At 44.0% G+C, this 24,315-nt stretch overlaps 2 protein-coding genes across 5 annotated transcripts; one reads left to right on the top strand and one right to left on the bottom strand.

Annotated features, from left to right (window-relative positions):
• The first annotated feature begins 396 nt into the window (after positions 1 to 396).
• Positions 397 to 7,222, top strand: dnajb2 (DnaJ heat shock protein family (Hsp40) member B2). Of its 2 annotated transcripts, XM_040201413.2 has the most exons (11): positions 397 to 688; positions 1,807 to 1,903; positions 2,498 to 2,607; positions 2,705 to 2,758; positions 2,982 to 3,098; positions 3,323 to 3,397; positions 3,741 to 3,873; positions 4,224 to 4,294; positions 4,393 to 4,680; positions 6,672 to 6,743; positions 6,902 to 7,222. In XM_040201413.2, the coding sequence occupies exons 2-10, from the start codon at positions 1,839 to 1,841 to the stop codon at positions 6,698 to 6,700; spliced, it is 942 nt and encodes a 313-aa protein (XP_040057347.2). In that variant the 5' UTR covers positions 397 to 688; positions 1,807 to 1,838; the 3' UTR covers positions 6,701 to 6,743; positions 6,902 to 7,222. The 2 variants fall into 2 exon arrangements, with proteins under 2 accessions (XP_040057347.2, XP_040057346.2); XM_040201412.2 differs by lacking the exons at positions 6,672 to 6,743; positions 6,902 to 7,222 and having other exon boundaries at positions 399 to 688; positions 4,393 to 5,905.
• Positions 6,477 to 23,796, bottom strand: ptprna (protein tyrosine phosphatase receptor type Na). 3 transcript variants are annotated; one of them, XR_005714392.2, is made up of 25 exons: positions 23,304 to 23,796; positions 20,767 to 20,817; positions 17,315 to 17,425; positions 16,790 to 16,937; positions 16,469 to 16,616; positions 16,052 to 16,247; positions 15,708 to 15,860; positions 15,447 to 15,572; positions 15,235 to 15,269; positions 14,879 to 15,144; positions 14,606 to 14,692; positions 14,429 to 14,508; positions 14,202 to 14,266; positions 12,604 to 12,813; positions 12,089 to 12,355; positions 11,853 to 12,000; positions 11,677 to 11,750; positions 11,095 to 11,172; positions 10,785 to 10,904; positions 10,167 to 10,333; positions 9,438 to 9,491; positions 9,218 to 9,282; positions 8,676 to 8,749; positions 8,368 to 8,492; positions 6,477 to 6,525 (listed from the first exon to the last, which is right to left on the bottom strand). XR_005714392.2 is itself a non-coding variant. In XM_040201402.2 (24 exons), exons 1-24 carry the CDS (start codon positions 23,377 to 23,379, stop codon positions 8,421 to 8,423), a joined length of 2,871 nt encoding a protein of 956 aa, XP_040057336.2. In that variant the 5' UTR covers positions 23,380 to 23,796; the 3' UTR covers positions 6,997 to 8,420. The 3 variants fall into 3 exon arrangements, 1 of the variants encoding a protein (XP_040057336.2); XR_005714391.2 differs by lacking the exon at positions 6,477 to 6,525 and adding an exon at positions 6,997 to 8,011; XM_040201402.2 differs by lacking the exon at positions 6,477 to 6,525 and having other exon boundaries at positions 6,997 to 8,492.
• Positions 23,797 to 24,315: the final 519 nt, after the last annotated feature.

Genomic DNA, 24,315 nt, shown 5'->3' with positions numbered 1-24,315 from the left:
TAATACAATCCAGACTGTTATAATACAAATTAGTAGTATGATAGCCTGTGAAAATTAAAATTATATAAATATCATTTTATTGGATAACAACTACTAATAATACGTAAGAAGCACTTTAATATTTAATATTGTGTCCTTCAACGTATTAGAATTAATCATATTCTATAAACCAGCCAAACAAAGTGTAGTGCATGTACAAAGGGGATACACGAGTAACAAGTAAACATAAATATCTGGCACAGACACTGGGACTAAATTCACCATGACAAGAAATGATCGAGACAACCGATCGCGTGATCAACTATTCGTCCGGCTGAAAGATTGATCCACAGTGAGGATCCGGTTACCCACATGGTGGAGCCACGCCAGCACGTACGGGAGCAACCGGCACCGGTTGCGCGCGCGGGGCGGGGCGGGCCCGGCGACGCTCCCAAACTCTCGCACGTTCCAGACGCGCGGTGCCCGTCTCTCAGCTGATAAGTGACGTAGACCGTCCGTCCCCCCCTCCCCCCACGTTTTAAAGCGTTTCCCTGCGGTGGAGCCCGTGCAGGAGACGCGGCGCAGGCACAAGCGGCACGCCGCAGTTTTCGAGGCTGCGCATGTGTTGTCACGGCGCAGAAAAAGGGGCTGCGAAGCGGCGGAGCGACTGCGGAGCTGCCCGTTAATTCCCCCCCGAGCGACCGAGACGGTAAGTACCGCCGAGCCTCGGCTAATGGCCGCTCGTGAGCGGCGCGCTGTACCCGCTGGCAGTGCACGGTGACCGTTGTGCGGGTTTATTCCTCCAACTTGACCATACTAGGAAATATAGTGTCAAACGAAAAAAACAAAAGTATCCTTATAATGTGAATGTTGGCCTGTGGCGTTCATTCTAACATGCGCAGTCCGCGGCTTACAGCGCATCGGCATCGGCCCCCTGCGTGTTGGTGAAGTTTGCGCAGGGCCTCCTGGCACGTCAGCGCCAGTTGTCAGATGCCATGACGCTAGAAATAACATAGTAATAATACTCGAGTGAGCGCATGGCCGTTTCCCGAGAGGCGTAGAGAGTTATGTTTAGTTGTTTCATCTCAGTCTGGAAGTCCCCCTTCGGTCCACTACTGAGATCCGCCCGTCAGGTTCACACTCCTGCGGCTATAATGAGTGTAATAAGGAACCGCTGACCGGTCTGAGGTGTGTGATCACTTCCAAGTGTTCCGAAATCAAAGTGTTCCTTTGAGTCTCTTCATGTCAGCGGAGACACGTGAGCATGAAATCATTGGTTGATTATTATTTCTTACTAACACACTAATTATGATCGCACGTGTGGTCAGTCAATTGATCATTACGCATTGCTTGTGTGATGCACAATGACTCATTCCTTAAACCAATGAACAGCAGCTTTACAAAGTGTGCACATGTCTGTTGAACTTTATATGTTTGACTTCAAAATGTATTTGGGATTCATTTCGTTTGACTATAAAAAACAGAAGAAACCAATATTGTATTTAGAGATCCACCAATGAAAACAACAGACGTCCATAAACAACATCTTCGAATAGTAGAAGGTGTTGTAACATACGAAGCAAAACTACACGAATTACACGTTTCCATGATCTGTATTTGAGAATGACAAACTATGGGTTTACATTATGCCTTGCCTTCTTAAATACAAAACAAGCTGTTTCTTTTGCTTTTGGGGAATTTTTGGAAATACCTTAGACGTACAAACTTGTAATTGTTGCAGATGGGAATCTGATAAATGCAAAAATGCGCGTGTCTAATCAAAGTCAAGTATATTCTGCATTCAAAAGAAAGCTATTTTTCTGTCAGGGGCGGAGCGGTGAGGACTGACAGGAGGCGACATGGTGGATTACTATAACGTCCTGGGAGTGTCCAAAACAGCCTCCCAGGATGACATCAAGAAAGCGTGAGTATCTGTGAAAAATCGCACTCTTTACACATTGTTTATTAATATACTTGCAAGTAGGAGACAGAGTTGACAACATACACGATGCATCAATGCTTCCCGAAGGGCGTGAAAGGGGCGTGCACAAATGCCTGATAGCACATGCACTAAAAGAGGGGGGATCTCAAAAGACTGTCGTTAATCTTACTGTGAGTGCAGGTCACTTCATTTTGGACTTTGGCGCCATGAGTCCCTGTGAGATTGGACTTAGACTTAGACAAAACATTGTTTTAAGTTTTTCCAACAGTGTCCAAGGAGTATCTCTCCAGGGTGAGGGCTAACTTTGAATAATTAATGAACATCAACATTTCACTTGATCAGTAAATACGACTTATATATGTTCTTCACTTCAAGCAGTTTCTTAGTTTTATGTGTTGAAATGAAATTCCAAATCATTCCAAACATTCCCATTCTTACTTGTGTCTTATTTCTCGAAGGCTCTTGCTTGTCGCCGTAGAAGAGACCACGGTGCTGGTTATGTCTCTATCCATTCTAGTTATGCTAGTTCTGTATCTATAGTGTGTATGAGTCGATGTTTGTGTTTGGGGTTTTCAGGTACAGGAAACTGGCATTGAAGTGGCATCCGGACAAGAATCCAGACAACAAAGAGGAAGCAGAGAGAAAGTTCAAAGAACTGGCGGAAGCCTATGAAGTCCTATCTGACAGTAAGTCACGGCAGAGTGCGTCTTTATCCAGACACATGCACGTATGTGTATTTGCGTTCTTTGTTCCATCGTCCAATTGCTCTGTTCCTCTCTACAGCGAGTGAGCGCGCTGCATACGACAGATGCGGAAACGACAGAGTGCCACACACAGGTACATAAAACTCGACTCCAGTGAGGTATCGAGATATGATAGTTTGTGTTACCTTTCCTTCCTCTCCCCTCACTCTCTCCACTTGTTTCCTTCATTAATGTTTCACGCCCCTTCAATTTTATTCACTCCTTTTTCCCTATTCCCCTAATATTGTTTCTTCTTCCTCTACCTTTTCTTTTGCTCTTCACCCACCTGACCCCGTTGGCCCTGCTTCATTTTCCAGGATCCTCCAGCTCAGACTTTCCGTCTGATTTCCCAGGATTCACCTTCACATTCCGCAACCCAGATGAGGTTTTCAAAGAGTTTTTTGGCAGCCAGGATCCTTTCGCTAACTTCTTTGGTAAGTCATACGCATCTATTACGAGCATTTTTATTAATTATTAATGAATATTCCATTCGACAAGTGAAAATTCTACTATTTTAATTTGAATTTCTAATTATCGTGTCTTGATTGTTTTATCAAGACACGATTGTTTTATCAATTGCTCGACTTAAGTCCAACTTCTTAGTGAGTTAGATACTATATAAATAATCATTCGTGTCTGTCTCCTTCTCCCAATCCAGATGACTTTTCGTCTTTTGGAGGCTCGCACTCTCGCCTCGGACCCAGTCGGTTCTTTTCCTTTCCTGCAGCACGAGGTAAACAGTCGCATGCTGAAACAGTCACCTGTGCTGCAGCTGTCGAATTCGACACGGCGTCTCATGTTGTGACCACAATTTCAAAAGCAGCGTCAACTGAACAACTGCATTATGTTATAATGTGGGTCGGTTTTGGCAATTCACACAATACGCGAGTGGGAAGCTTTAGGAGCTAATGGTGAATAGGCCACTGAAATACAAGGGAGCTGAGTTTTTATATTTGACAACATGATTCACAGGTTTCACATTTGCACAAACTGAGATTTTGTAATAATACACGTAGATGAATCCAACTCTTCTCTTCTTTTCTGCTTTCTTCTCCGGATCGTCTGTCCTACATCAGTTGATTTCTCCACCTTCTCCTCATCCTTGGGTGGTCTGGAAGGCATGGACAGCATGGGCGGAGGGATGGGCAACTTTAAATCCGTTTCTACCTCCACTCGCATCATAAACGGCAAACGCACAACCACCAAGAAGTACGTAAGGCCTCCCTGAGAAAAACTATTTGGGAAATATATGTTTTGAATAAATAGATTTAGGACTTATTTCGGCTATGAGCAATGCAGTCAGATAAGAAAGTTAAACAATCATTTTTAAATGTCAGAATTTTTCCGTTCAATTTTAAAAACATGTCCTTCTAAATGCATCATTATTTTATTTGATCTGAATTTGGTATACAGATCTTACACAATTAGCTTTGGACTTTGAATTAGAGAATATACCACTGTGACAGAACACACACACACACACACACACACACACACACAGACACAGACAGACACATTGATGTAATTTACCATTCATCCCTGCATTGGCCTTGTTACAGGGTAAAGGAGAATGGGCAGGAGAGAACAGAGATTGAGGAGGATGGGGTATTAAAGAGTGTCCTAATTAATGGTAAGACCATCTACAGATCGTATCATTTTCTATCCCTTCGCCAAAAAAGCGGCGCCTGTGCCAATCACCCCCTGTGTTGTTTTGTGCGTTGTTCCCAGGCGTGGAGGACGAAATGGCCCTCGCCCTGGAGCTGAGCCGGCGAGAGGGACGGACGCGCCCCTCCCCTCAGAAGCCGCAAATCCAAAGCATATCGCCCGAAAGACCCCACTCCGGCGCCCACCCTTCCCCCACACACCGGTCACTCAGCTCCGCCCCCTTCTACAGCTGCGGGCTCGCGGGCAGCGTCGAGGATGACGAGGAAGATGAAGACCTGCAGGTGGCTTTGGCATGCAGTCTGTCCGAAATGGATGCCCAGCGGAGAGCAGGTGCCACCGACTTCATATCAGGTGCCGGGGGTGTGGGCAAAGCCGCGGGTGGCCGTAGAGGAGGAGGGGTTGTTAAAACGACGCGTTTGAATGTGGCTCGTGCTGAGAAGGTGCTTGAAAGCGCGGGAGATGCAGAAGGGCAGTTTAAGATGGACTCGGGGCCCGGAGCCGGGGGGGTAGTGGAGGGAACGGCCACCAGGGAACCAGACGTCTCTCCTGAGTCGTCCTCCACTGCCGACACCACGGCAACCGACCAGAGCAGCGAACAGCAACCTGCTAGGAAGAAAAGTGATGGCGGTGTGAAAAAGAAAAAGATGTGTGGTTGTGTTTTGTGCTAATGCGTTGAGTGTGTGTGTGTGTGTGTGTGTGTATTTGCAATGCCTTATCTTTTATACCTAAGTATTCTGTTTTCCGCCTGATAGTCTGTCTCTTGATGTGAGGCGGACCGATCAACTTGCGCGTCAATTCAGTCTTAACACTTCTCAAAGAAAGAGAATGAGTCCACTTTTAATTAGTGCCAAAATTTCCACGTGAATTTGCCAATAATATCAGCTATAAGATCAAATTGATTGTGAACCAATAGCTTTCTGAATGTAAGTGAATTTGCCAAATATTCATGCAGACTGAACACAGCGTCATTCAGAGGAACTTGTGTGTGTGTTTGTGTTTTTTCTGTGTGTGGCTCAGCTGAGGCGCCGCGTTTCTTTGTTGCAAAGGGCCCACAACAAGAAAAAAAACAGGACGTTTACAGTGCAAACACACCTTGTAAATACGCTCGGTCAGGATCGGCGAACCCGTAGCACAGAGTTCAGTTCAGAGTGCATTAGTCAGGGTGGAATGTATCCTTTGTCTACCTTTCTCGGCCTTTATACCCTCACTAAAATACCATGACCATGTTTGGGGAGCGGCAGCACTTTATGAGGTTGTAGCACAATGTACAATATCTACCGCATCATGACTGTAAACCACAGCTACTATGAATCATTATATAATATGGTTCAGAATTTGATCCTTTTGGTGCCTTTGCATGCTTTAAGCTACTTTACTGTTTTTTATTTGCTTGAATTACCCTTGAAAATGTGCCACAGTAGAGAAATAACTAATGTGTTTCCAGCAGAGCAGATGTCAAAGCTATACATCAACATACTAGTTTTTGTACTATCTAAACTGCCATGTGTGTTTTTTAATTTTTCCTTCAAATTTCTAAAAGAGTAGTAAGTAATAAAGATTGGGCTGAAGAGGATAATTGGGATTTTTGTTTTTTGATTTCAGAATATGGCAGTAATTGCTTTGCATTTCCTACACTTTTTCTACACATTTCCATCACTAATGTCCTGCTACACCAGAACTTCCATTATCACGAAACTAACGGCAGTACTTGAAACAGACTGTCTATCATTCGGAATGCTTCTTCCTGGACCAGCCATTCAAATGTGAAGAAAATGAGCGTATGTAGTTTAACTTTAAAAGAAACGCCAACAGAACTTGAACATTTTATTTAAATTTGATTTCACTCGGTTTGTTGTTCAATGTGCCCTTATTTTCTTACCCCACTGACCCTCAACTCTCCCTCACCAGCTGTATGTTTCTCATCATTCTGCTTTCATGGCGCTCATTTTCATTGCAACTATCAGCTTGATAAGAAAGAAGACATTGTTCATTTATAACCCCAAATCTATTTTTTCTTGTCACCAAAAACATGTAGACCTCCACCACACTATCTACATGGACAGGATATTATGTCACCTTTAGATATATTATAGTACATACCAATTTTCTGCTTTGCTTCTGCATTTTCATTTTGTTCGTGCTGATATCACCCTCTAATATCTATCTTACATTGTCACGTCATGGAGCTCTTGCTGTCTGTAAAACAAAAGATCACATTGTGACATCAAAAGAAACATCTTTTTAAATGCTTAATTCTGACTGACGGACCTAGTTGTACCTGATGATTTGGACTTCCTGTAGGAGGTTTGGTTTGTCTCACACTCCCTGCTTCCATGTTTCAGACTCAGACTTCGAGGCCTTCACGAGCTAACCTGATTGGCTCATGCCGTGCTGTGGCCTAGCCGCGCCCTGAGGTAATGAACCGTGTGAACGTGAAGCTCCCCTAAGTCGCCCCATGAGCCCCATGTCGATAATGATCCTTCCAAGGAGTCATGTTTATACAACAGTTGATGCCTACAGTACTTGCATTACGGATGAATTGTAACATGTCCTTGTACGTCTATTCCTACAGGTCAAAGGTCAATTCCACATGACGCACATGTCTGTCTCTGCCCACCATGGCTACTACCTGCTGAACGACTCTTAATGACATGACGCATAAGATGCATACGCGCGTTGTTTTATTTATACTGTGTGTGTACATAGGTCATTGTAGAGCAAACCGACTGGAAAGACTGAGGGAATAGTTCTAGTCATCTCTGCATCAACTAACACTTTTTTCAGCTTAATTTTAGTTTGAATTATGCCTGCAAGTGGAAACTGGTGAAAGAAAAGAGAAAAAAATGTTACTAGATATATAAAGCAGAGGTAATAAAGCATCTCCTGCTGACCAGTCTGTGGTAGTTTATCGCTGTAACCAGAAGTGTCAGGTTGAGCGACGCAGAATTTAAGCTAACAATGCCACAAATTTCATTTGAGGTTGAAAAAGTCTACTAATTGACATATTGTGATACAAATGTTTTTGGCAATTTCACCCTTGTGCTGTGGGGGGCATTGTCTATAAAAGCCAGAAATTCCAACAAATGATTGCACTTTTGATGCACTATTTATACATTTTGAAAAATACATTAAAATAGCTTCAAATACTGAAACAAAAAACATACCGATGGTTCTTAAAATGAGCTTGAGGCATGTTTTTTAGTTTTCTTTTGCTGCATCACGTCACAAATTTATTCCGATCAAGTCAAAAATACATTTCTATAGATATTTTACAGATATTATCTGTCTGCTACACGAAATAAACACAACCAGGAGGAATTATTTACATTAATCACAAAGCCGTACACCGAGTCAGACAACAAGCAGGTATTTTGTCTGCAGAAAGAGAGAGAGAGGCGTACAGCATCCGTTACAAAAGGACCAGTGCTTAGCGCAAACTATCATGTTGTCACGGCAGACGAGACAAGCCTCACAGATGAAACCCTGCTGGAAATCAACACACACGAGACAATAGCATACGGTTACAACACACTCAGAGTTCCAACGAATTTAAACCCTATTGTGTATCAGCTGAAGGGAGGTCTTACAAATTTTGACACCATTTTTAACAATAAACCACGTAAGCTGTAATGTTCAACGGCCAAAGGACCCCCTCGGTGTTGGCGGAAAATCATCTGTTGACCTTTGAGGTGATGTCATCATGTCCGGTAGAAAGGGAAATGAAGCAAAGATGGAATCAAATGGAAGTCCATCGGTAAACATTAACAGAAGTGCAATCTACCCTGTCAGACTCGGGAGGTAAAGGGCAAAGTATATCACCCTGTGGCCTCCTTGTTGTGTCTAATTAGGTAGAAAAAAAGATGACATGTGTACCATATGGGCAAAACCTCTGTCCATATTTACCTTCCGCCAAAAATAATTTGATTTAAGTTCCAAAAAGTTTTAGAGACCCAGAGATTGAACAGATGGTAAAATACTGCATGCTGAACACGAGAGCAGTAACGGCAAATTCTTATTTACAGTGATGGCCTGACATACATGAAGTGTTTTCCTTTCCAAGTCCTTCTGTGCTCCCCGTGGATGTCCTCAGCTCACTGTGGCAAGGCCTTCAAGATGGCATTCACCTCCTCGGCTACTGCTGTCAGCGCAAACTCAAACTGGTCCTGGGCGGGACGACAAGCGGGGGAACAGAAACAGGAAGGTGTGAGAGGGAAGGTTAGAGATGGCACAGAGGGAGGCAACTGGACAATGATGGATGGACGGCCACTTTAAAAGGGCTGCACACACACACACACACACACACACACACACACACACACACACACACAAAGACAGATGTGTGGTACCTTGGTGCGCACTAAGCCCGGCCTCTGGTCTCTGATGTGCTCCAGTGAGGCTGCAATGTCAATCTCCTTCACTCCTAACAACAGGGACAGTGAAATCATCGCTAGCACAGTTTATGAGGCTTTGGTGCAACAAAAGAATCCTTCGCTCAAAATAATCCCAACAATTTAGAGAACAATTGCAATCCAATGTTGATGTTGGCTTGATACTAAAGTACACCTTCAGAAGGACCTGCAGCTATTTGGTTAGGAAAAAGAAACTTTGGTTTGAACAACACATCTAGACTACTTGGGCTATTACGCCCTATTTTATGCAAAATTCGTACCGTAATGCGGAATAATAGTTTAAATTTGACACAAGCAGAGTGATCTGACTTCATTGGGACTCTAGCCCCTCCCGCTGTCCAAAAAAGGTAACACATCAGTGTGCGTTGCTATTAGCAGATCTCGGCATAACCACCGAATGTTGACCGTGTTATCTTTCCAAAATATTTCACTATTGAATAATATCCTAAATAAGTGTGTGTTGGTGTGAGATAACTCACCCTTGGCCATGCGGTTCAACACCATGTCAATGAGGATGTACGCGCCAGTCCGGCTAGTGCCATCACTGTCAGGGTGACAGGTATGAAGGGAAATGATCAATGCAATTCTCCTTTCATTCACCCGAATCGGCTTTCCAAACACATACAGGTTGCATTAAGATTGAACCAATCGTCCTCTTTCACGGAAATCATTCTTTTTTTTGTTTTCTGTTTTTTTTACCCGCAGTGAACGATGATTGGGCAGGAACGACCTCTGTAGCATTTATTCACCTTCCTGAAAAATAGCAACAACAGACAGCAGAGAAGGAAAGGAGAAACAAAGAAAGGCTTCGTTATCATCCAGTCACTACAAACCTTGTAACCACAACTAACCGTGATCGCATGTTCAATGAATAACTTCCTGCGACCCGTGACCAAGACATAAGTAGATGCTTAAGCAGAAGGATCAGGAAAGAGGAAAAAAGGACAACAACAAGCGCACAGTGTGATTGTGAGACGATGGAACAGGAGAGAGAAGGTGAAGAGGAAGCCACAGATTCACTGTCCCTCTTGCAGTAGCCAGTCACACCTGCCAATGCTCATTTTTGTGACTATGCAACTGGAGCCAGAGTACTAGCTGCAAACCACAAAAATGACACTGGGAGATGTTAAAATACAAACCCATCTGCCTGCACACCGGGAGAGCGGGAGAGAGAGAGAGAGAGAGAGAGAGGGAGAGAGACAGCTCATGGAGAGGGTGAGGAATGTAGAATAACGAAACAAAAAGCTGGATGTGATGAAGGCCATCGGGAGGAGTTTGAACCCCACCAACGTGTCAGGGCACCGGTTGGTGACACAACATCACACACACAGACACACACACGGCATTCGGACCATTTCTGTTCCCACCGTGTTGAAATGGGGGGGACTCGCGTCGGCACAGTTAGCAGGTGCACGTTTGCGTCCTCACCTGCGGAAATCCAGCAGCGGCCTGGTGGAGGTGGGCGTGCCCTCAGACGGCCAGCTCAGCAGGTGGAACTGCGTCAGGGTCCTGGTCTCCTGCGTCTGGACGTTCTTCAGGTAGAAGCTGCGCACCAGGAAGTCTTTACACCAGATGTGCTCCGACACGAGGTTCACCTGGTCAACGGCAAGAGACACGCGGGGGAAGAAAGGGCAGAAACAAGAGATAAATGAACAAGACGTTCAATAAAATGATAAAATGACGGGTGCAAGCGTTTGAACACACACGATCTTTTTGTGTGTTGAAAATAAAGTAAATTCTTCTTCTTGCTTTTATTGTTACTACCTCAACACGTATTACCATTACAGGGACGGGAAAGAGACCATTTTGATTCTTTTTTCAAAATTGGGATTTAAAATAGATTCATGCTTTTTTTATTCTCTATTAAATTGTAGGGATCTGACTTCATTCCCCAAAAGCAGATAATTCTCAAATTAATCTTAAACCTTCCTTTTGAACAAAACTACTACAAGCACAGGTCCAACACCTGTTACTGTGGACGTTTGTCACTATTAAAGCACTATAAGAAAGACGCTGCGCTGAAGGGGAAATGTTGTGGAAGTGAACCTCATAGATGTGGTAGAGTGATGAGCCCTCGTCGGGCCAGTACCGCTCGCACTGTTTCTCTCCATCTTCCACCAGAGCTGTCATCATCACTATCACCGTGCAGCCGTTCTCCCACACCATCTGCGGGTTGGAGAGAACAAGCACACACACACACACACACACACACACATCCAATTGTCACATTTAAATAAAACCCCGAGTAACAAAGGCAGCTTTCCTGCAGGTGGAACGAGTGGTCCAACGACCCGCATCGATTTAAATTGTCACTTATCAGCAAGCGAATCCTCTCCGGTGCAAAGACGGCACTGACCTGCCAGAAATCAGCGACGGTGTGAGCCAACGGTCCCTGTGTGGCGATATAAGCTGGCTGGCGAGGGTCGTGATCAAACTGTGGGTTACAGGTGAGAAAAGAAAGAGAGGTGAGGATTCTCACGTTGAGTACGTGTTTATAAATGCATGAGAGAGAGGCTTTAAGATTTAAGGCCTTTCTTTGACCTCTTGGGCGTGAATACAATTTGACATTTTACACTCAGAAGAAGAATTCTAATGGAGAGACATCACAGGCTTTGGGCTTGTAGATCGAAGAAAAAAAAGCAAACCGGATGCATTTTCCAGTCCTGAGATTTTCTTTGTCCGGTAACAAAAGATGAATATCTGGCTCAACTCATATAGGCCTACATTCAAATTAGCAATGCAGTATAAATGATGAACTTCAAATACATATTCCAACACATCCAGTTCATTAATAGTGCATCAGACATGATGATGATCAGAGCGCCTGTATTTAGATCCTCATATTACATGAGGGGATAAATCACCAAGCAAACAAACTGAAAATGACATTAAATGGTCACATAAGGACAAAGTCTGGGATCGTATAAAGCATTCTTACAATGATGCTGGCGTTGATGTAATCTTGTTTACTGTGATTGACGTCACTCTTCAGCTTCACCCGGGTGTGATCGTCTGCAGAAGAAAAGCAGCTGTCAAGAATGTGTCACGGCACGACTGACGAGTAAATATGACACACAGAGAGAGGAGAATCCAGCGACACGCTAGTGAACTAACAGGGGAGAGATTCAGCACGTCTGTTTTTGTCCATGTTGTTCGGAAGCTGCGCCACGGCCACCGAACTGGGTTCGGCCTGGTAGGAGCACAGAGCCTCCCACTCCCTCTGAAGGCGGTCCTTGTTACGCAGGTGATCCTCCATGTAAGCCTGATGGAGAGATGACACGCGAGATAACGTGATTTTTCTCAGCCGGCCGTTACTCCGCTACAGCTGCTCACTCCGCTACAGCGCTCACCAGTATCATGTGACCGGTGGAGATGTCCATGTTGGACTGGGCCGGCTCTTCGCTCCATGATGGGGTGGAGCTGTGGGTGGAGGACGGGCTGTGCTGGGGGCCGTCGCTGAACTGGGAGGAGACGCTGCTGACACGGGACGTGTCTGTACCCCTTCGACCGCCGGCGCCTGTGGGTATGGCGGACCCCGCCATGCTGCTGCTCACCGCACCCACACAGTCCTGACGGGACAGCGGCGATTTAGATGCCATGTGCTGCCGACACAGCTCCTGAGAGGAGAGTAAGGGAAAGATTTTTATCATTAATACATTACATACATAATTAATTATTGATACTAAATAATCAGGTAAAATAATAAATGATGAATGCATTTCAATGTAACTTATTGTGTTAAGTTGTCTTAATTCCCACATGCATTGGATCTATAAGCATACATAAGTTGGTTTCTTATTTTTTCCCAATGCATTATACTCCGAAGACGATTACACAAAGGTGAAAGCAAACAAAGAGACAAAACCTGGTAGTCAAAGTGTGTTTCTGCTCCTCCTTCTGGCCCCAGTCCGAGCTTGCCATTGGCCACTTGCTGAGCGTGGTGCCTGAAACAGGCTACAGCCATGGCCAATACCAACACGCCTCCTACGACCGCCATGGACACGAGGGTGATGACGGTGCCACTGGAGCCCTGCGAAACCCTGGTTACCTGGGGGAGACCCCGTGCATCTGTCCTCTGGGAAAAAATACATTGTAAAGAGTAAATAAGAAGTGGGAACGTAACACAAAACTGAAACATATTAGTACCAAAGCAAAGTGCTATTCCCACTTGTTGACGTGCACCGCTGGCCTTTTGAGAGTTAAGCTAAGGGAGCTCTGGGACTATCCGCTGCAATCCAAAGGTCACTCATCTCATTCTAGCAACACGTTCGTTTCTAGGTAACTGTACATGTCAGCAAGGTGGACTCGGGGAGAGGTTGTTGGAGGTTGTTGACTTTTGAAGACAGAGGTCTGAGGAATAATGATCCAGGATGAACCAGGAACACGTTAAAAAGACAGCACTGCCTCATTCCACCCCTTCTTCATCTTCCTTTCTATCATAGAATATCGTCTTTGCTCTGCTGCCCAATACAGCAGAATTAATTCATTTCAAACATTCATTTAAGTGTTAGTGAAATTCTTTTTTCAAATCAGGCTTTCATTTGGACTGAATTAATTGGGGGAAAAACAATGTAGCTTTTAAATGAATTGACACACATGTTCTATTAATGTATTGCCAGGACAATTACAATGTTATCTGCAGACCTGACTTCAATCTGCGTGTATGTTTTTGTGTGTGTGTGTTCTCCTAATAAGCAGTCTCAATGTGCATTTTGTTGTTAATTCATTTTACATGAAGTTTAAATTGCAGGCAATGATTCACAGGCCTGGAATAAGGCCCGCAGTGTGTTTTAGTGTGCGACTAATGAGGTTAATGACTCCTGTGATGGTTGCCATAGCACCTGGGATCTGGGAGCCACAGTAGGGGCAAAGGGGGGAGAGAAGAAGCACCATGGCAACAAGTGGAACGATGGTTTTCGCTGTTATGAGGTGGAGACTAGCTGATTCGTTCTGGCCACTTGCACTCCAGGGGGTAAACACTCAAGGCTTTACGCACACAGAGAAACACCCACACACAGTGTCGCAGCACAGCGAGCGTAGTGGCGGATGGAAAACAAGCACTGTAACTGAGACCGATGTGCTGCCCCCGTCTGTGCTGCGCTAAAGCGCAGTGCTAGTGCCCACAAAAGTAGTATTTCTAACGATATGTGAGCTAATTTTATTCTTTTTAAGATATGCTTACAGCGCAATACCAAAAATGTAATGTAACTACAAAACACAGCGACAAAACAAAATAACATTTAGCTGGTAGTCTGTCGGGGGTCTAATTCCCCATTAGCAAGTCGCATCATCGGTCAAGCTGACATCCATACATGAATAGATGGCAAATGGCAGGCAATGCAGATCAGTGATTAGATCTCCGTTGCCTTGGCAACTGCTCCACGTGTTACTGATTGGAGGGGTCGCACAGGATGTTTTCCCCAGAGACTAAGCAGGTTTTGTCTGTGGGTGTGTTCCAAGTACCTCTCCCACACCAGTCTGCACAATCTTCAAGCCTGTCTCAGACTCCAGGAAGTTCTTTTCCGCTACTGTTTGGGTGAGAAAAGAAGAAGAAGAAGAAGAAGAAGAAGAAGAAGAAGAAGAAGAAGAAGAAGAAGACATTTCTTGAGAAAGAATACTGGCGTGTTGGTATTTGAGAATGTGCTGTGAGATTTTCGCGTTAGGGCACGTTTTGTGCGTTTGAGCCTCACAGGCTTTAGCGGCCACCTCTGCGGCCGTCATGTTGTGATCGTTCTGGCGGATCCGGAACGTCAGCGCAGGGCCCACCACACTGGCAACACAAAAAGCACACACGTGGAATGCTTCAGAACTGAGTAGAAAGGCCGACTCTCCAGCACACGACCACACACATGACGGTGGTGTGTTACCTTATGTTGATGAAGCTGCTGGTTGTCAGGTGAATCTTATCAGCCAGTAGCTCCAACAGCTTCACTCCATCGTACAAGCTCAGGGGACTACGAACAAAAAACATTATTATCCAATCATGTTTCGTAAATGTCTCACTTGCTGCTCTTTACTGGCAATTATTATGACAATTAGTGATTTTACATATCCACTTCTTCACAGCCTTTGGCATGAGGATATTTATTCTACTCATTTATTTGCAATAAACAGAAAGTTGACTTTGAATGCGCGCTGACCTCCGGTTGGTGACTATGTACCCATACTCCTCCTTGGCTCCTGTACCCTCAACCAGTTTTGGCCCCTGCTCCTTCGAGCCTTGACCGGCTTCTGCAGGCGCGGCCTGCGGAGGCTGGGAGGCGGAAGGGAGGAGTCCGGCACTCTCGACTGGAGGTGTAGCTGGGACTGAGGAGAAGGTGGGGGCATGAGGGGCCACGGGAGGACCAGGAGCAGTGGCGGGCTTCCCCGGCTTTTGGGACAAACTGTTTGTTTTCAATAGCTGCATCTAAGGGGAATTAATAGACGACCTATCAGTGAAAATAAAGGTGAACGGTTGCTTCTTGTGAACACTGCTGACCAGGAATGCTGAACCTACCTCGTTGAGGGAGATGAGGTCTTTCTCAATTGGATCTGTGTTAAGAAAGATAAATAACTGTTTTTAAATTGTACAGTAAATCAAAAATGACACAGAAATGATTTCCACCATCTCACCAACAGACTTCACTGTTACGGATTGGTTGTAGCATGAAAAGTGAAGGTAACACTGCAGTAGTCGGTTTCTAATTTTTTAAATGATTGAAAGACTACCTGTTTTCTCTTGGGTTGGCATCAGCTGCAGAATGAGGGCCAGCTTGTAGAGCTGCTCTTGACTCAGCTCTCTGGGGTCAACTCCGTACTTCTTCAGGACTCCTGACATCCTCTGGAGAAGGCCATCTAACACAGGATGGCAAAGTCAGCGTTATCTTTCCGCTTTCCAATTGTTCTTTGTTTTTTTTAAGATTTTCATGGACACGGTGTAAGTACTCTCCTGCTTAATCTGCTAAAAAAGATGAAGAGTTGTTTTCTCACCGTTGTTTCCAGACACAGTGCTGATACGCGGAGGAACTTTTTTATTCTGCTGTGTTTGCTGTCTGCCTGCAGTACCGAGTCTCTCCTCCAGGGTGTAGTCTTCCACGTAGTCCACTGGTATCGCCAGCTCCAGGTCTTCATAGTAAGGAAGTCCTGCTCATTTCATCATAGTTCATGATGGTAAAGAGAATTGATTGCTTATGTTGTTGTTATTGTTGTTTAAGAATTATCTTCCAAAAAGCTTTCACAGTATTTTCTTTTGTTTACACAAACATTGAGTGTAATATTTAACGAAGCAGCTTTAATCCTGTGTCGTCTTTTGGAAAACAGAACGTGCTGCTCACCTGCACGAGACATGGGGGAGCCCCCCCGTTGGCGATAGGCAGGCTGTGCAGACGCCAGGTACTGAGACAAGGCTTCCTGTAGCAGCTGTCTGTCACGCTCTTGATCTCTTTGATTGGCCTGGGACCTTGATGAAGGGCGGACATAACCAGCTCCGGCTCCAATGAGTGACCTCTCTATGTCATCTTGATATCTATGCTGGAATCCAGAGAAGTACGCGGATTGAGCATTGTGCCCAGAATTTAGATTTAGATTGTTTCCTAATATCTTTATTTATTTTTCTTTTCTTTAACAATACTTTAATCATTTTCAATGCAGGTTTACAATGTATTTATCACCGTTGTGCAGTTTTAGTCTGTTATGAAATATTGTTAGCTTTGATTAGTTATGGATTTCATGCACACACACTCGTGGTGTACCTGGTGGTATGTGTATGGGTCCATTGAGGCTGTCTGCATGCGGAGTGAGGACTGAGGAGGCTCGACTATCATATAGTCCAGATAGTTGCCACCAGGAGGTGCGGATCCCGATTTAGAACCATGTTGGTGGGGGATGTTCTGTTTGGATCTGGTGACACAGAGACAATCAAAGAGGTTACTGAGATAAATATACAGGGCTTGGGGGGAGGTAGGGAGGAAAGTCCAGGTCCAGCGGTAAACAAATGGTGACTACAAGGGTGAAATAAATGATTGTCTCTGTCCTTTGACTCATTTTCATTGTGTGACGTGTGCAATCCTCACTGTGGATCCCTGTAGCTGGAGGGCACTGACTGAGACGAGTGAGAAGACGAGGAAGAAGGGTTCGGCCTGGAGTGGTGGGTCGAATGGGGGACTCTTTTCAGCTCCTTCGATAAAATATATTGGGTGATGTCATTTTGCCAGGAAAGACCTGTGCGCGCGCACACACACACACACACACACACACACACACACACGTAGAGCAATTAAAGCAGTTGACAGAGCAAGGTGTGTGTGAAAGCAAAGGAGATTTGCTGAAATCAATATTTTTTCTAATGGATGTAGTTTGAAGTTCTTGTATAATTAATGGATGTCTGCCTGTATATTATACTGTACTACGTTAGTACTTGCGTGTTAAAACGCTAAACTAAGATGGACACACCGTCAGCATGTTAGCATGAGCTGACATTAGCATTTAGCTCAAGGCACATCTGTGGAAGGTATAATGGTCCAGGTCTGATAATGCAATAGAAAATAGAATGTAATTCTCAGGTGAAAGTTTGACCCCCAAAAGAAATCACATCTCACCTCCTAGCATGAGCTGTTTGAGGACTTCCTGCATCCTTTTCAGAACAGGAACTGTGACCTGGTACTGGACCAGGTCCTGCTTAGAGGTACGACACTGACCAAACAGCCCATCTGAAATGAACACAAACACAATGTAAGAATTTGAACTCTTATTTTGACAATATCCTCTTTAAAATTTCACGTTAAATTGATTTCCACCCCGAAATTGGTGATTCTTCGATAGCGGAAGTAAAACAAGCTTTTCCAATTCTGACAAATCAAAATGGCTGCCGTGAAGGAGGCTTACAGGAAAGTGAGCAAATGTAACAATGCCCTGCAGTCAATGACGCTTGTATTTTCATTGAGATTTAGCTTTAACTGCACATGTTTTCCCCCACAAATATGTCAGTGATGTCGTTCTTGAAGTACAGTGCAGTAATTTGTATGTGCAGAATTCATATGTAGCCCACAGCAGTGAGTCATAGTTTAGAAGTTCAGCCCACACACTTACAACCTTCGTCACTGCTTTTGACGAGGTTCTGTCAGAAAGTGTGCTTTCTAAAAATATTAGGTAACCTGCAGGAATCCTCATGGCAACAACAAGAAAAGTGTTATTTGCTGCAAACAGTTTTCATAACCCGAATGAATGGAATGAATCAACGTTTTAATCATTAGAAGTACATGAAGACACAAACATGAATAAATCAACCCGTATAATTTCAAGCTTCAACTCATCAACTCAAGCTTCAAATGTCACACCTTTCGAAATATGTAATATATATATATATATATATATATATGTTCGAAATGTCGATATTTTCAGACATAAGCCTCAATGAAACGTAGCACCAAACAGGAATGCAAGCGGTTCATACTGGACAATGTCTGACCCACTTTAGGGAGGTTTTCTGGAGGTTAAACAATAATGTTGGATAATGAGAATCTGAAATTCCTACTTAATATAAGGATTCCATTACCCACGTTCCATCGGGACTCTGAAGTCTATATGAGTGCAAGTGAAGATATTCATGTAGGAAAAAAGACTCTGAGTGTGATGTGATGGGAATGAAGACAAAGCGGAGCAGACTACGTATTATGTGGCGCATTGATGAGTCACCACACCTCACTGGCCAAATCTCACTAGAGCCGACCTGCCCCGGTGAGACGTCAGCCTAAAACAAGCGAGTACGCATTCACATGTTCCTTTAGACACGACACTGTTTAGGGAACAGTACGGCTTATTTTTTCACTACCCGATGCGTGAAGAGCGAGTCGACTGATTTACTGTATTTCCAAGTTGTCTCTCTGCAAAGAGACAGAATATTAAAACTAATTCGTGCCTCCTTCCCCGACAAAACTCGATGATGACGTGATGTCCCACAGGATGTTGCATCCTGGCAGGGAAACGCACTGTTGGAAGGTAAAGAACCACAGCAGCTCTCATCCCCTGGTTGTGAACGGACTGATGACAGAGGGAAGAGGAACAGCAAACTGCGGGGCGCGACTGGGTTGGGACTATTTCTGGAGATATGCCTCTTGTGCAGGGCGCATACTGCAGTATTCAGTGTTGGGCAGTCGATGTATGTTACATCGAAGAAATGGTTTGTCTCAAATGTATTATTTAAAATAAGGGCTCCAAGTAATTATTCAAATCATTATTTGTTGTTTTTTTATCTTAATTTTGTGTTTTAGATGATCCACCAAACCTTGGAGGCTGCCCAGAAGGGTGTTTCACATCAACCTGTACTGTATCATCCACTTAATCAACACCTCAAGAAGCTGCTTCTAGACGAGGTCAAGGTGCCACATCTGTGCACAGCGCCACTCCGGTGACCTCACGCCTTTTAGCGCTGGCCTCACACTCTATCCGACTCCACGGGCTTACAGGGGAGAAGCCTGAAACGGCATCATCGTGACCTTGGTCCATGTTTAAATGACCCTAAGTGGCACCACTGATGACAAACACCTCCATCGCTCAATGTCTTTGAGAATAATGAACAAAGGGGGAAGAGCCCCACGTCTCCAACACTGCACTATTTCTACCAAATGTTTAGAAACTGTGCTGTGACGAGGACACGAATAAACTACTGAAGGTAACGAGAAGATGCTGTGCATTGCAGCTCACCAAGACACGATCCATTCTCCCCACGCCGAGAGGCAGGCAGCAGCAGGCAAGCAGAAAGAGAGGGACTTTAACTCTAATGGACCTTTTTAGACAAATGATTCCTCAGAGGCCGATTGCTCGATGCACCACCACCTTTTCAAAGCCTTAGAAGACACAACTAAACAAGGGAGCACCTCTGACGATATTGTTGAGGGGAAATCAATCAGAATATTACCGATTCAAATGATTTATTAGCTAATTATTTAGCTCAATTAAAGGTCCAAATTAGCTGATCATGTTTTCATTTGTTTGAGCTCTGCTAGAAGGCAAACTTTTTCCTTTTCAGCAGAGGCCTGCTGCTTTGTGCAGGCAATCAGTCTCACTCAACAGAGAGAGCTCATTCACATTGGTACTGATTCAACTCTTCAGCAAACAAGCCTGCAGCAAAAACATTGGATTAATGAAGCAGTCCAGTGAACACCTGCAATATAACTACAAATAAACACAGAACGATCCCCGAGATTTATTCTTCACGTACGTCTATTCTCTGTGTACCGTTTCAAAGCTAGCTCCTGTTTTTTTTTTTTTTTTTTTACAATTTAATCAATATTCCATTAGCATTTGAATATTTTATCTTTTCTCTTTAACGCCTTGGACATCAAACATGTCACTCAAAATCCTAAAATCGTTTCTTTACATACAGATCACAGTGATAAATTGTGCAATGGAATAATTGGTTGTTTCCTATTGATTTCTTTCCTGTTCCTCTCATGCAGTCAAACCCACCGTGAACCATAAACTCAAACCAGCAGCTTTGTACTCCTTATGTGTTGAACCGGGGAGATCATATGTTGACACTGTGATGTTTACACTGTCTGTGATATTACACGCATCCCCTACAAACTCCAAATACAGGTAAATTTGTAGTAATTCTTTGTCTGAAAAACAAATACAAATTGATTGCAGTTAACTTTCAATCGTGGGCTCTCAAAGAGGGATAAATCAGAGCGACTGACAGAGAGACCGATCAGAGTAAGTAGTCGTTATTTTCCTCTCAGTCGAGCATGAATGCAGCCCTGCGTCTGCTCTCCAGCTGCAAGCACACGCTAAAAACTCATTTTGTATTCCGTCCAATGGCTGTTCATGTGCGTAAGTGCAATTTCCACAGAGAAGTGCGTAAGTGTGCGTCAGTGACTCACTGCTGTATTGCCACAACAACTGTGGGGGTGTCAACCTCACGATGATGTCAGTGTTGCCATGGAGACGGGGGAGCCAGGGAGGGGCTTAGATGAAGACGAGGAAAGGCAGAGGGGCAGGTGACGGCGAGAGACGGACACATGGGGCTGAGACAGGAAAAAAATGTACTCACCATCTGAGCAGAACTGATCCCATGAGCACAGCTGCCTCTCAAACAGGCAACCTGAGTCAAAGGACAGAGAGGGACAACAGTTACTGCAGTCCAAATCCTCCTGCCTGACATTAAAGAAACACAACAAAGTGAGCTAAACCCTGGCCTACTCGTTATAACCAGCCTCAAATGGTTACTTAAAACAGACACAAGTCACTTGTATTCAAATTCACCTGACTTATCGTGCACGATACCTTTATATGATCACATGAGGACATTATGTCAGGCTTTGATATACAGGATATAAAATACTAAACTATACTTATAGGACAAGATTATTGTCGGGCAAGACTTATTGTTGAGTGGTTTGTAATTGTAACTGTCACTAGTATTTTTTATTTGCAACTCATTGTTAGCCGCTCCACTTATTTAAGGGTAGGACCTCGTTGCAGTGTGCGTCGGAGAAAGTGGCGGACGACACGGATTGTTTTCTTCTTACGTTCCCTTTTAACCACACACGTCTCTTTTCACCCCTATTTGCCAAAAGAAAAATTCCTTTTTTGTTGTTCTTTGCGTGCTCATAAATGGTATAAAATCGGTGTTTGCAGAATGAGAGGAAGTCAGAGATAATTACAAATCAAATGCAAGAGATCGCAAGTGGGTATCCGTTTGGCAGAAAGGTGAATTGAATGGATAGAAAAACTTGATTACTATTTCCTTAACATTTAGATGAAGTGACGCACAACCCACACAGCGTTTTCAGTGACTCACTCACTTTTTTTAGGAGAAGCACACACACACTGCATACATGGCGCAAGTGAGTATCTTGCATGTCTCGGATTTTTTACTTTATAATTTTCAACTTTGAGGATATTTTTAATGACAAATGCGACATTTGATTTCTGTAATTCTTAATTTCACCTCCTGGAAGAAAACTTAAAATTTGGTCACTTCTTAAAAAACACTTATAACTGGTTTGGTAACGTTTTGCAAAACGGCACACCCTTTATTACAAAGGCCATGGGCTCTATATGTGGAGGGTTGAGTTAACCTTTATGTGTGCAGCTGAAATAATGAGCTGTCTGAGTAATTTGCACACAGCGGCTGCCAGAGGAACCAACGTAGATAAGACATTCTGCGTAAATATCATTCTCAGCCACCAAATACAGACTGGTTGTCCAGGAAGGGACATCTGGTGGTGTTTGGTCAATAAAGCAGCACTGAGCTAAAACTAACACACAAATAGCAAAAATACTTCCACTGATGGTTTATGATTTATTTTATAGGAATTGAAAACTGGTTTCCATTTTTGGATCTGGTGTTATTTTCTTGTGCACAATGTGATGAATGCCCAATTCAACTTGGACTTTTAATTTTAAAAGCTCTAATTTAAACGTCGTACTGCGTATGTGACCACGGGCAGTCGCACACAGATGGATGGCTGCTGGAGTGGACAGATGGATGGATGCATGTGTGAAAGTAGAGCGAAGCTCAGAGGCGTTAGTGGATGGACAAAGGGAAGCAACAGTTCTTCATGGTTTCTCTCCATGGTGCTGAAATGGAAAACGGCTTCGCGTTGAGCTGCCCATTGTTCTTCATGTGTTTGTTTTCATGCTGTTTTAGTAAAACAATTTTCTCAATGATATCTGAATTTAAATGCCAGGTATATTATGGCTACCTTGCTAACAAACTTGAAAACGAACTGCAATTAATTGTCATTAAGATATATTTGGGTAATTGCATTAAAATAATTCCTAATAATTATAAAATCTTTTGGGAAGCACAACTTGTTGCACGTATCACTAACAAATTATGACAGTTTATCGTGCCAATCTACCAAAATTAAAATGAACTAATTGTATTAATGAAATGGCTCCAGCTGTCATTCTTGTTTCTATTAAGAGTCACTGCCACTGCCCTTTGCAAGGTTGACACTTTTCAGACCTCACTAAGTACACATTTTTTTAAATGTAGGAAACAATTAGCTTGTTTTCATTCTTTCATTTATTTTTAATCAATAGAATATGCAACTTTCGATATATATCATTAAAAATACAAGTGTGACTCGTAGATATAGTAGTTTTGATATTAATGCACTGCGTGTTAATCTATCTTTCCTCCCAAAACGGATTTGGTGGCTTCCCTCTTCTCTTCTCGGACAACAGACAAACAAATATTGCTAATAACAGCATGAGCAGTGACGGTGGCATGAAACATAATTCTCTGAAAGGTTGAAAAATAAAAAAAACACACCACACTGAGGTTTTCTCTTGTTTTTCCTCACTCTCCATCCCTCTTCCGCCTCACTCTAATCTCATTATCAGCCTCTATATTTACCCACATACATCATCTCCATGTGGCAAATCATTTACAGGGCGCTTTGGAAAGCAGGACACATGAATAAAGATGTTCCCAGATCCGGAATATTACAGGGGCATGATGCCACAAGTGAAGTACCCCGATCACCGTACATTAATTATCTACTCATCGTGTACCTGATGGAGCATTTTCCGATAAGGACGCTTCCACCCTCGGCACCATCTCCACCGTCTCCTTACCGTATTTGTCTGAGGTTGCCGGTTGGCACAGCGCGGTGAAAAGCAGCAGAGCTCGCCATGGCTTGAGGTGTTGCATGATCCTCTGGAGCCTCCGTGCAGCGCAGAGGATGCGGAGAGAAAGATGCGTCGGTCCCTCCTTCAAACCCCCATCGCTGTCAGACGAGTCGCAGGTTCCACAGCTTCACATCGCGCCCACGGGGGAAAAAACATATGAACGAACGGCTGAAACTAACTAATTCCACGGTGGCAAGGCAGGGTTGTGAAAGGGATGGGAGGGTGGGCACAGGGGGGAGGGGATGTGCACGCGCAATCTAATATCGATACACCGCTGCTCCACTGCGGAAATAACGCAAGCTTCGACCTGGAGAAGAAACAGCTCTCTGAGATCCAAGGGATCGACCCGCAGCTACGTCATCACGGCCCGGCCAGTGTCATCTTCCACCCGTAACCTAAACAAGACGTCACGAGCTTATTACTCATAACGGCGCGCGCACACACAGCAAGGGGGGGGGGGGGGGGGGGGGGGGGGGCGTAGCCTACAGGTGAGCACGGGTTGGCCAAATCTCACATGTCTAATTTTGTTGATATTTTATGGATTCATTAAAAAAGCAAAAACTGACACCGTTGATAGCTGTTTTTAGGATTTGGCTCAGATTTGCATCTGATATGAACACAAGTTTTCATTTGGTGATGTAATGAAAACGTGCTACACAATAAAAACACGTTTTTTTTTTTTATTTCATAAATGAACTTTAACACCATATTAGAAGAATGGCAACAAGATCAGTCCCAACGGGAGCTTACACTTGCATAGTCTCCTCAGCCTCGGTGGTACGTTATGAATAACGTACCAATAACGTACCATACTGCAGTATGCGCCCTGCACAAGAGGCATATCTCCAGAAATAGTCCCAACCCAGTCGCGCCCCGCAATTTGCTGTACCTCCTACCTGTGGTGCGATGCTTTGTTAATTATCCTAATTAATCCTTTCTGATTGGAAATGAGTCGGAC

The sequence above is a fragment of the Gasterosteus aculeatus genome, chromosome 16 (assembly GCF_964276395.1).
Source record: "Gasterosteus aculeatus chromosome 16, fGasAcu3.hap1.1, whole genome shotgun sequence".
Classification (NCBI taxonomy): Eukaryota; Metazoa; Chordata; class Actinopteri; order Perciformes; family Gasterosteidae; genus Gasterosteus; species Gasterosteus aculeatus.
The sequence above is the reverse complement of the archived record's forward strand: the minus strand, read 5'-3'. Positions and strand labels throughout refer to the sequence as shown.